Source organism: Micropterus salmoides, unplaced genomic scaffold, assembly GCF_014851395.1.
Source record: "Micropterus salmoides isolate LMB-PRFRI ecotype aquatic unplaced genomic scaffold, ASM1485139v1 Ms_hic_scaffold_11, whole genome shotgun sequence".
NCBI lineage: Eukaryota > Metazoa > Chordata > Actinopteri > Centrarchiformes > Centrarchidae > Micropterus > Micropterus salmoides.
In genome coordinates, this window is record NW_024040152.1 from 4,405,410 (window position 1) to 4,418,896 (window position 13,487).

Below are 13,487 nucleotides of genomic sequence, written 5' to 3' on the forward strand. Positions count from 1 at the left end.
TTTGTCACTCACACACACACACACACACACACACACACACACACACACACACACACACACACACACACACACACCTTTAATTCTTAAATCATAAAACAGGTACCAAAGAACACACTCTTAGTGCAGAGCTGACAGGTGAGTGTTGAGTGACAGAGAGTGAATGTGTGATTGAGAATGTGTGTGCGTATTCCTTGGGGACCAGAAGTACTTAATGTATTCAAAAAAAATTCAGAGTGTGTGTTTAAGCTGCGGCTGTGTTTACTGAGCAGGCTGGAGATGGATGGACAGACACATATTAATGGCCTCCTGTGTGTGTGTGTGTGTGTGTGTGTGTGTACCAGCTGAGGTGTGTCCTGCAGCAGCGGCAGCAGTGTGGCCTCCAGGATGGCCGTCTGGTCAGGGGTCAGGCCCTGCCACAGCGACAGTAGCAGCACCAGCAGATGTGTAGCGCTCCGTAAACGGACAAACGCCTCCTCCAGCAGCGCCCGGTTCTCCTCCGCAGCCTCCGCCAGCGCCATCACCTGGAGGAGGGAGGAGTCTGTGATTATCTCTTCTAAAAATCATACCAATCACACATGTAGTCAAGTGACAACAACATCGCATAGAGGGTTTCATCTTTCTGCTTAAATTGATAGCATCATTGTTTTCTTGATGGACTGTTCAATCAGTGTTTGCAGTTGCTCAGTGCATCATTAACCATGAATAAATAATTACTAAACATATTATTACAACAAACTGAGAAAGCATTCACTTTTTTTATCAATGTAGATGGTGAAAGGAGTTAAAGACAAATTGAAAACTTCCAACATTTACTTGGAAAGGTATATGAAACAACAGGGCTGATGGGAAAAGTGATCTTTGGAGAAACTAGTGGTGAGAAAACCCAAACTATATCTTTCTTTAGATGAAAACAATGGCATCCCCAGTGGATTTATAAAAACAGCACTACGGTAAACAGGAAGGAGCCCTATTAGCTATGGATATCCTGGGACACTGAGATGAACTGGGATGAGTACAACTGAGACCGTAGACAAAACAATTTCCACTCAAGGTGGAGAATCACTGAATAAAGGTGCTGAAATCTATTTGCTTGTTCTTGAGAGAATTGTAGCACAACCGGTGAGTGAAGAGGTTCTCATATTTCACAAGCATTTATCACAATATTACAAACAAAACACATTCCTGCATTGGAAATCCAGTATGGTAGCTAACAGAACTAATCACCTTTTACATCTCTGAAAGCATGGGCCGTTTGATTAAGAGCAGTTTCTCTACAACACACACCTATTTATCCCTAAAGACTCAAGAGTGTCGACTGCACAACCTGTGTAAACAGCTTTATGAGTATCAAGTCCAACACTCCTTCATTACTGTCACAGGCCAGTCTGTCAGGTGGCTGATTAACTCTCATTTACATTAGCCTGAATTCACCCTGAACTTCATCAAAACATGTTGCTTTCTAAACCATGTGTGGTCTCTGGAGACCAAAATTCAACACGGTATCCACTGCTGTTACACTAGGACCTCACAACTCTCACTTTTAAATCGTTACAGTTGAAGTAATGTGTGTAGGGAGAGTATGAGTGTCACGATTAATAGTGGGTTACCAATGGGAACGCAAGGTAAAACCACAAGATGCAAATGGAGCTAGAAACCAAAGATGTATCATTGTTTTTACTTAACTGCAGGCCTACAACTTAAAATGCTTATGACATGGATTAATTGAATCACTGGAATAATTTGCAGTAAGATGTGGTAAATGTGTTTTGTCTCACTGCGGAGCAAGGACAAAAACTGAAACGATTTAGAGATTGTACAGACAGTCACAGATTGTATCAACAGTCTGCAAGGTTAGTTTGAGCCATTTTCTCACTCATACATGGCCATCAAAGTAAAAAGAAAATATGAAACAACCGAATAACAACATTAGATAGTCCATGGTGTAACGTTACCGTAGCAGCAGTGGTGCAGAAACTATTTGTGGGCGATGAAAGAACATTTAGAAAATCAATTTAAATGACTTAAATGTATCTATCTGGTCATTAAATTAGAATATCATCAAAAAGTTGGTTTATTTCAGTAATTTTATTCAAAAAGTGAAACTTGTATAATGTATACATTCATTCCACACAGACTGATATATTTCAAGTGTTCATTCCTTTTAATTTTGATGATTATAACTGACAACTAATGAAAACCCCAAGATCAGTATCAGAAAATTAGAATATTGTGAAAAGGTTCAATATTGAAGACACCTGGTGCCACACTCTAATCAGCTAATTAACTCAAAACACCTGCAAAGGCCTTTAAATGGTCTCTCAGTCTAGTTCTATAGGCTACACAATCATGGGGAAGACTGCTGACTTGACCACTGACACCTTGCACAAGGAGGGCAAGACACAAAAGCTCATTGCTAAAGAGGCTGCTGTTCACAGAGCTCTGTGTCCAAGCACATTAATAGAGAGGCGAAGGGAAGGAAAAGATGTGGTAGAAAAAAGTGTACAAGCAATAGGGATAACCGCACCCTGGAGAGGATTGTGAAACAAAACCCATTCAAAAATGTGGGGGAGATTCACAAAGAGTGGACTGCAGCTGGAGTCAGTGCTTCAAGAACCACCACGCACAGACGTATGCAAGACATGGGTTTCAGCTGTCGCATTCCTTGTGTCAAGCCATTCTTGAACAAGACAGAAGTCAGAAGCGTCTCACCTGGGCTAAAGACAAAAAGGACTGGACTGCTGCTGAATGGTCCAAAGTTATGTTCTCTGATGAAAGTAAATTTTGCATTTCCTTTGGAAATCAAGGTCTCAGAGTCTGGAGGAAGAGAGGAGAGGCACAGAATCCATGTTGCTTGAAGTCCAGTGTAAAGTTTCCACAGTCAGTGATGGTTTGGGGTGCCATGTCATCTGCTGGTGTTGGTCCACTGTGTTTTCTGAGGTCCAAGGTCAACGCAGCCGTCTACCAGGAAGTTTTAGAGCACTTCATGCTTCCTGCTGCTGACCAACTTTATGGAGGTGCAGATTTCATTTTCCAACAGGACTTGGCACCTGCACACAGTGCCAAAGCTACCAGCACCTGGTTTAAGGACCATGGTATCCCTGTTCTTAATTGGCCAGCAAACTGGCCTGACCTTAACCCTATAGAAAATCTATGGGTTATTGTGAAGAGGAAGATGTGATACGCCAGACCCAACAATGCAGAAGAGCTGAAGACCACCATCAGAGCAACCTGGGCTCTCATAACACCTGAGCAGTGCCACAGACTGATCGACTCCATGCCACACTGCATTGCTGCAGTAATTCAGGCAAAAGGAGCCCCAACTAAGTATTGAGTGCTGTACATGCTCATACTTTTCATGTTCATACTTTTTAGTTGGCCAACATTTCTAAAAATCCTTTTTTTGTATTGGTCTTATTAGTAATATTCAAATTTTCGGAGATACTGAATTTGGGATTTTCATTAGTTGTCAGTTTTAATCATCACAATTAAATGAAATACACAACATTTGAAATATATCAGTCTGTGGGTAATGAATGAATATAATATCCAAGTTTCACTTTTTGAATGGAATTACTGAAATAAATCAACTTTGTCATGATATTCTAATTATATAACCAGCACCTGTATTATGCTTGTGTGGGGACAAAAGGTAAACAGTACGCACGGTGCCTTGTGTTGTTGCATAGCAGTTCTGCTGCTGTGATAAGCCATATACAATTTACAGAGCACCACATTTTTGGGTCTTTGTCTAAGTAATACTCCCAAACTTCAGATGATCATACTTGTAGGCAAGTTTTGCAGCTGCAGCTTGTTCTCCAGGGGAATCTCTGCTTTGACTGGATACAGTTGGATGGATCCACTGGATACACTTCACTGCAACATGCCGACGCACGTTATGCAAATGAGGTCAATTATGTTGACGAACAGCTCCAGCTTTCCAAGGAGGAGTAAGTGAATCCATGAACTTACACTAGGTCGACTTCCAGTTGAAACTGCAGCATTTTCATGCTCCTATCCTTCCGGCCAGATGAGCCCACTGTCTCGGCGCGGATCACAGGCTGTCTCTCGGACATATCTACATGGATGAAGGCTTGCCACCTTCGACTAAATTGGACTGAACTCTTGGTCATTCCAGCCAAGCAATCTATCCACCATAACATCACACTACAAATTGGCTCCTCAACGATCCCTCCAACCAGGGTGGTGAGAAACCTGGGTGTCATGATGACCAGCTGTCCTTTTCAGACCATATTGCTGCTGTCTCTCGGTCGTGCAGCTTTGCTCTATACAACATCAGAAGAATCAGGCCCTACCTCACTCAGTACGCCACCCAGCTTTTGGTACAGGCCATGGTTACCTCTCGCCTCGACTATTGCAATGCTCTCCTAGCAGGTCTTCCAGCTTGTGCGGTGAAACCCTTACAAATGGTTCAGAACGCAGCAGCACGTCTGGTTTTCGATCAGCCCAGAAGGACTCATGTCACTCCATTACTCAGTGACCTCCACTGGCTCCCCGTGGCCTCCAGAATCAGATTCAAGTCACTAATGCTTGCATATAGAGTGACTACTGGGTCTGCACACTACGGCAACTACGCTCCTCCAACGAACGCCGCCTGGCTCTGCCATCCCTTCACACAAAGCAATCCCAGTCCCGGCTATTCTCATCTGTGACACCACGATGGTGGAATGAGCTACCACACACCATCAGAGCAGGGGTGTCCCTCTCTAACTTCAAGAAGCTCTTGAAAACTCATCTCTTCCAAGAACACTTCCTCTTATAACACCTGTTAACTCTAACTTCTTTCCCTAGGTATCTACCCCATTGATGCGATACGTGCCATTAGCGCTTACTAGTATTTATTGCTACTTTTATTAATATGTATTGTCAGTTGTTGTTCTCGTGCTGTATTTTATGCTCTGTTGATGATTGTTGTTCCTCAAATGTAAGTCACTTTGGATAAAAGCGTCAAATGAGTAAATGTAACGTAGAGTTCAGAAACGTGGAGAGGAGAAAGCAGAAAGTGAATATTCGCTTTGAAATGAAAACAAGGAAAGGCCGCACAAGTGGAGCTTAAGTTCTTCTAGGCTTTACTTACAAAGCTCTGCACTATTTAGCAAGAGAGCGAGTGAATGCATGAATGAGATGTGATGACACCAGGTGAACTCCAACCTCCAGCCAAGGGTCAATCCCTCCATCCCTCCATGATTACAACAACAGAGGAATGGGGATGAGTGGAGCAGTGCGAACGAGTGATGACAGAGCAAGACGGATGATGACGAGGACAACAAGAAAGGACAAGCCAGACGAAGAGAAGGAGGGAAACGGGAGATGAGGGAGTAGGAGGAGGAGGAGAGCGATGAACGGACAGAGAGAAAGAGAAAAGGTGAAAGCAGATCTGGGACTAATGGACGAGTGTGTATTCAGATAAATGAGTGATCTGCAGGCCTGAGCGCCAACGTACGCCAGAAGTTTGTTTGACAAATGGATTCAGCGCTCGCCATTTGATACTGCGAAAACAGAGATTGAAGACTTGTGTGTGTGTGTGCGTGTGTGAGCGAGTGTGTGCAAGTGTCAGGGTTAAGCAGCAACTGCTAAAGTAAGCCATTTTGATTTGTGTAACACTAAACTACAAACATCTAGGTACATGAGCATGAGTCCCTCCTCTTAGACTTGCACTAAAAGATGTAAACAGTCAGAGCTAAAAACCCAAATTCACTTCCGCTTGTTTCTGTAGTAACCTCAAAAAGTCCCCAGCTCAGTCATGGCAGAGGTCATCTATCGGTGCCATGTCATTCACACCTTGCAAGTAAGCCACACACACACCAATCAATCAACACATTCTCTTTACAAATACAGATGTTTTTGACTCTAAATCTATACTTCTGAGACCCTCATAGACTTAATACATTTCCTAGCCCCCAAGTCTAACCTTAAACATACATAGCTAACCTCTTCTGTACTCCGAACCAAGAGGGAAGCTTCCGGTCAGCAAACTGATGTGAACGCGGAAGTCCCTTAACCTTCCTTCTATTGAACGTTCAGCAGGGGACGACTCTGGTTGTAAAAGGAAGTCCGGTTGAAAAAGCTTATTAGGACTTGGCTGTTTACTTTCCCTGGTGAGTACATTTAGTTTTAAGACTGTTGTTTGCTAGAAAAAGTTATCAGCCTTGTTAAAATGAAAGTTAACGTGAATTACAGATGCACCCAGCTAAGCAAGATAGCTAGGTCCACACACGGCCGTTAGCTCCACCGTCTCGTCCAAATATGGTCACGTCCGGTGCCGCTGGTTGCAAAAAATCAACATGGCGGCAGCCTAACGGCCAAACTCGGGACTTCAGAACGATAGTCCACAAACCAACTAGTGGTGTCACGATGACTACGTCCACTTCTTAAATACAGTCTATGCTCCGAACCCAAGCTTAATTCTAATCTTATGCTTCAACCGAAATCTTAGTCCCCAAACAGCCTTTTAAAGAAGTGAGGACCAAACAGGGTTTCATATCAAATCTCATTCTTTTTTGAGCACTGACCAAACTGTTGCTGTAGCATTATGTATTGAAAGTTAGTATTGAATGCTCAAGAAATCAATCCCCAGATTATTGACTTGATCAAGCATATACTTCCTGACTGAAACCAGGAAACTTTTATAACTTTATTTAACACAGCTGCATCAAGCATTTTAGCACATTTTTAAATGAAAACAAAAGAAAGGTTATCAAATGGTTATATTTCCCAAAGTAATGTTTAAAAAAAGCATGCAATTTCTGTATCAATACTGAATATCAGGTATCATGTTGGCATTTTTTCATTACATTACATTAACTCATCTGGCAGAGGCTTTTATCCAAAGCGACTTATTTTTGAGGAACAGCATACAAGCATCAACAGAGAATCAATAACAGCACGAGGTCTAAAATTGACAATACATACTAGTAAGAGCTAAAAGCACGTATGGCATCAATGGGGTAGATTCCTTAGGGTAAAGAAGTAAGAGTTAACAAAAAAGTGCAATCAATACGATATAATTGTAAGGGGACAGAAGAAGAAAGGCACAGGAAGTGCATTCTAGAGGTTAGGAGTTAGAGGTGTTATAAGAGAAAGTGTTCTCGCAGGGGCTGAGAAGGAGGTATTTTCATACCCAGCCCCAGAGCCCTTTAAAGAGAGAGTCGCGTCAGCAGGGGTCCAAAATGCTACATCGTCACGTCAAATGCGTTGGTTTACAATGTACAGCACACTGACACGTGTATGTAGTTACATTAGTATTTTTTAAAACGGAGGACATATATTTTTGACAATAACAGCTACAATCACCGACCAGCCTTACATTGGAAAGTGTGTTCCTCTTGAAAACACGTTAAAAATTCAGATCAGATTTACTTTTATAACATTCCTTTTAGTAATCCCATGGTACCAGGGTTAATTGATCTTAATGACTAATGTAATCTTTATGACTTCAGATAGAACAGACAGGTGACCATCAATGATTGTCATGTATTAATTTAATAAATCCCCAGTAAACTCAGAAATCATCATGTTAAGTGGTTTGTGTCTGTGAACTGTCTTACAACAGTCTACAGCACGGTTTATTGTGCCGGGTGGAGATGCAGCAGCAGTCGGTCAGAAAAAGGAGTATGAATGTTTGGTTTCCCAGCTGACATGGAGAGGAGGAAAAAATGGTTGACTCAGGTCAACAGGAGCAACTTTACAATACTGAAGAGGCTAACAACAAAAAATATGTGAGGTACTTTTTCCACAAAGAAAGAACACATCACTGGCTTAATGTTTGGTTTATTAAAAACATCACTACAGACAATCTTCAGGCTGCACTGAACCCCCTGTGATTCTTGTGCTGAGAGAGGGAGAATAAGAGAAAGGGTTAGACAAACCTACACATCTGTAAAGATTCATCCAGGTCATGGTTATCCAAGAAAAGTTGAATCGGGAGCATCTGGACGTTTCAGAAGAAGTCCAGTTGCTCTCAATTCAACCTTTCTTGTAAAAGGCTACAGGTTTGATTGAGAAAGTTATGGATTGTTAAATTTTGGAACTTCATTAACAGCTTTTGCTGCTGATGCTGGCATCAGTTATTAGATAGTTTGTTAGTTAGTGAATGTTTTTATTTTTCAGTTCTCACACACAGGAACTTTGAGAATTGAGTGTACCTATATGGTGCATTCAGCCACTATGATGTATTAATGTGGGTAAATAAACCTGAATTGTTGTGTGGAAAATAAGCTCATAAGCTAAGACAGGATGCAGACACTGAGAGAAGGGAAAGAAAATGATTTGAAGTATGATTTCTTATAAATGGTATATTATAAAAGGCATTTACAATCGTGTTGTTTTCTATCTCACCATGGTCCACTCAGTACTTTTTAGCATCACTGCTCCTCCACCTCGCAGAGTCTACTGCTCTAATATAATTAATGAAGACTGTTTTTATAAAATGCTAGTATATTACTTTTAGTGTTAGGGATAACCCCCCCCCCAAATAAATAAATAACATTTTGAAATATATTATTCATACATGCACCACTAATATTTAAATACAATTAAATACCACCCCCCAAAATAATATAATATAATAGATATTTTACTAAATGTATCTTAATTTTTTAGTGCTATGTACTATGTAATCTTTTTTAGGGTGACTCTTACCATCTGTCTAGGGACTGCAGATGAAAAATAGCCTTTAGGCTAATTCTGGCATATTGACAGAAATGTTTATGAATATGCACTGTCCCTGTAATAAATAAATAGAAAAAAAATATCCATATTTTACAATAAATTAATAAGCTGCCCCTGTTTATATTGTGTGCTGCTAACTTTATCCATTCCCAGTATGTTAATTTGTTAACCGTTAAGGTCCCTAAATCTTCTAATTTAGTGGGGGAAGTCCACTAACATCTTTTAATGCACATGTTATAATAATGTAATCTCGTTTTTTACACGTCTTACCTTTCAAACGTGCATCCCAGATAGCATTTTCTATTGCAGCTCCGCTGCGCTGCTAGCATTTGATGCTAACTTCTGGGAACTATTCAGACGCTCCATGATCCGCCATTGCTGTGAAAAACTGGTCCATTGGAGTGAACGGAGATGACGCGACTCTCTCTTTAAAGGGCTCTGCCCAGGCCCATTCCCAAAATGTGATTTTAAAAAGTGTCAAACTGGTTCTCAGAAAGATACCGAAATAGGCACACAAAACGTAGAACTCGAAGTACAAGACTTCTTGATATCCTCATGCTCAATTTCTACCATGCAACACACACACACACACACACACACACACACACACACACACACACACACACACAACCTCAACCACCCTCCCTTTGGGGTCTCTGAAAGTGTGTGTGTGTATTGATAAAAGACCCCAGGACCAGTGAAGGGCTCCATTGTTGGCAGCAGCTAAGGCTCCACACACACTCTGATTGATGCCAGCTGAGAGAACACAAAGACACATTTAGCCTGGACGGACACACACACACACACACACACACACACGAATCAAAGATATAAGAACATGCACATTATGTGAACCCAAGTTCATACACAAAGAAACACGCTCACATACTTACACATACAGATGTGCAATAGATATGCATTCACACACAAAGGAGAGAACATGTGCAGAAAGAAATAGAAAAAAAAACAAACAAAAAAGCATGAACACACGTGATGCTTTGAACACACAAGGATAACACACAAGACAAACCTGGACATCTATTCATGTGCGCACACTCACATAAACGCACACAGTAGCTGAACTGCTGGTGACCTTAAACAGCCTGCAGTAGAGGCTGCTGGGTCGCAACCTTTTGACGTGTCCGCAAGAAATTCAGGACTATTCAACATCCACAGGGATATACTGCTGTACTTTACACACATAAACCTGGTTTATATCTCAGAGACACAGCTGTCAAAAAGTCTCAGCTAACAGAACTTTGTCAGTGTTTTATTAGACTTGTATGGTCCTTTAAAAATCTGATATGAATTCTTAAAAAAGATCAAATAGTGATCTTTCTATCTATCCATCCATCTATTCATCCATCCATCCTATTTTCCATCACAAACACAGAGACCAACAGCTTCCAATGCCAGACCACATTTTACATAATTCCTGGAGTTACAAATCACACACACACACACACACGCGGTCATGTTTGGATATTCACGCACAAATGCACTAAGATATGCAGCCATGTACCAAAAGAAATGTACTGAAAAACGCAAACAAAAATTATGGGCATCCTTATCTATAGAAACGCATGATTGAGAACACACACACACACACACACACACACACACACACACACACAAACTATGTGGCTGTGGTTTAAACGAAGTAATTTTAGCTGATGGATTGCATGAGGTTTGGTAACTACAACAAGAAGCTTGAAGAAGAACTAGTATGAAAGCTGAAAAGGCTAAATACTTTAAGAAGGGGAGGGTCTGTTGCTGCATGTTCACATTTGTCTCTCTCACATGGTTCAAACTATATCTTCACCTGTTTTTCATATAATATAATGCAGTAAGGCTCTCAGGCATTCTGTATTGCTGCTAGATGTTTCTCCTGTAGAACTTTCCTAATTTTATTTCATCTCTGCTGAGTCAACACACATGTAAGCATGACTGAAGTAACCTCTTTAAATATGTGGCAGATTTTCACCTCAACGATAAATAAATTCATTCTAATTACGTTATGTTAAAAATGTCTCCCACATATCTGTGTTTACTGACATTTGCAGAATAATGTTTTGAGATATAATATTACCTGAATAAAATGGCAATCTAAACAGAATAAAAAACAGACATAATATTTTAACAAAATCTACCTGCCCCTCTGCTGTGCATTACCCTGCTGATAGTAAGTTATCCCCTTTAGACCGTCTGACAGACACAGAGCCCGTCTGGGACTGTACTGGATGAGACGAGCACACTGCTCTTCCTCACAGGTGGAAAACTGAAAGTGAAAACACTTGAGATCTGACAGAAATCACTACACATCCGCACACTCAGCACCTCTGATAAAGTGCAGCTCACAGCCGCTTCAGAGGGAAACATCCTGCAGAGAGACAGTCCCAAACAGAGCAAAGTGTCTCTGAGCGACGGGGATAGAGACACAGAGTGACAGGTGTTACGGTCAGGTGTGTCATGTTATTCTCTCACTACTTGCAGTGGACTGTGAACTGTTTGTGTAGCAAATACATTAATTAGACACTGACCGACAACACCTATATTTACGTTTTGATTACAATTTTACTAGGGACAATTCAGTAGTCGCTGACAAGCCCTGAAGCTGCGAGCAATGCTCCCTCTCTCTGTCTCTCTCCTCTCGTGCTCACTCTAAATGCAGGCAGGCTGAGCAACGGTGGGAGGGTCACGTTATGTGATTTCTAACTAAATGTAGCAATATTATTGCGTGTAGCCCCTGTTCTTTGAAGTCCTGGGAGACAGGCTTGTCATAAAGATTATTTTATATTAATACAGAAATCTTTTTTGATGTTGTTGTTGAGTTACATTCGGGGCTACAGTCACAACGTTCGGGGCTAAACAATGACCTGGCGACACCCTTGGTTGGATTCAGTTTTTTGGTCAGTATAATGACGAAATCTGTTTTAACGTATCTGTAAAATATTCAGTGTCTACAATATCTGCTCGTAGCAGCTAAAGAATGATTTTCATGGTTACCTTTAAGCTCAAAGCACTTGGTCTGTTTACCTCATGAATGTCCAAGCAGAGGACATAATAACTTCCCAGAGTTCTAAAATTATTTGTTATATACAAAGGTGCAGTGTTTTAGGGGCTGAAAAGCCTTTAAATTGTTGCATGTATTGCTCAAACAAGCCTTAATAGATTGTATTTAATTTTCCTGTACTTGTAGCAAGACGATCACTATTTCCATGGAGTGAATAAAGGGTGGAGCACATTATGCAAAGTATCACCATTCCACAAGGAAGCTAAAACGGAATGACAATAATTACTGTACTTGTTTTCAAACATGGTATCTCAGTCCTCCGTGATAGTTCCTGCCAATGCTGGAAATCTTTTTACAGAATTCCTGGAAGGACTGGAGAGTAGATTCACATAGCTCCAGGAAATCAGAGTTGCACAAAGTTATATATTATTATAGTTATCACATTTTCCACCTCCTATCATTGCTGGAATTACTACTCACTTTCTAATTTTGAAACATCCACGCTGAACTGCGAAAGCAAAGCATGTGTGTGTATGCTCCACAGAGCTGACAGATTTGATGTTTCCTGCTCAGTTAGCCACAGCAAGCAGCATGAATGAACTCCAAGCCACACACACACAAACACATGTCTATAGGCAAACAACATACAAACACACAAAGATGTTCTCTCACACACACACACACACACACACACACACACACACAGTGCTGTACTATCTCTCAGTGGAAAATGACAGCAGTCTGTTTGGCAGAAAGCAACGTGGCAGAACACATCCCTCGTTCCCTGGAGGATGACAGAATCGGCAAATGAGGAAGAGAGAGACAAGGAGGAAGAGGGAGTGAAAGAAAGAGAGGGTAGAAAGAGAGAAAGAAACAAACAAAGTAAAACAATGAAGAAAGATATGTCTATCTATATATATATATCTATATATTATATAGAAAAAACAAGTGATTATGAGGAACTGAGAGAGATGGGAGAGTGAGGTACAATGTTAAATGCAAACAGAGTGAGAGTGGTTCATACAGAGAGAGGAAGAAATAACAGATGCAAAAGACATAAAGAAAACAGTAGAAAGGTTCATGATGGGGTCAAATTAATGTCTTATAGATGGCTGTGTGTGTGCGTGTGCATGTGTGTGTTCAGACTCAGTGTTCCCATGTCTTAATTAAAGAGCCAATTAGAATCTCAGTTAACCATGGCTGGAATCACAGAGCCCATTTCCTCGTGTGGGATGACTAATAGACACACACACACACACACACACTTACAAGTCTTACATCACTCACTAACACACACACACACTTACAAGTCTTACATCACTCACTAACACACACACAAATGCTCATGATCACGCACACACTTTCATTAATATCCTTTTCTCTCACACACACACACACACAATAAATGTGCTTTCACAGGAACACATTTCCTCAGTAACGGAAGCAGTGTAACAGAGTCACTGTTTCACTTAGTAAGACACACGCCCATGCGTGCAAAGACTCGAGTGGTGAGGCCCAAATATCTAAGTATGTGTCTTGTTTAAGTTCCTTTCTGCTGTTGTACAGCTTGATGTCTGCTGCCAAACACCTGCGCGCGCGCACACACACACACACACACACACACATACACACACACCAAAACACTGCAGTGCAGGGCGTATGAAGGGTTTCAGGGAGTTAACCTAAACATTACAAATTGTCAGACACTAGCTTACACTATCAGACTCCACAAACACACACAGAGAAACCAAACACATCTCTGCCTTTTCATCTTGGTGTTTGTCTC

General features: G+C 41.1%; 1 protein-coding gene across 3 annotated transcripts in view; it reads right to left on the reverse strand.

Moving 5' to 3' along the window:
• bbs9 (Bardet-Biedl syndrome 9) overlaps positions 1–13,487 on the reverse strand; it is a 193,212-nt gene that overhangs the window by 85,870 nt on the left and 93,855 nt on the right. For all 3 annotated transcript variants that reach the window (XM_038710511.1, XM_038710510.1, XM_038710512.1), the window contains one exon: positions 339–521. In XM_038710511.1, coding sequence (XP_038566439.1) covers positions 339–521 — 183 coding nt within the window. The remainder of the gene's footprint in view (positions 1–338; positions 522–13,487) is intronic.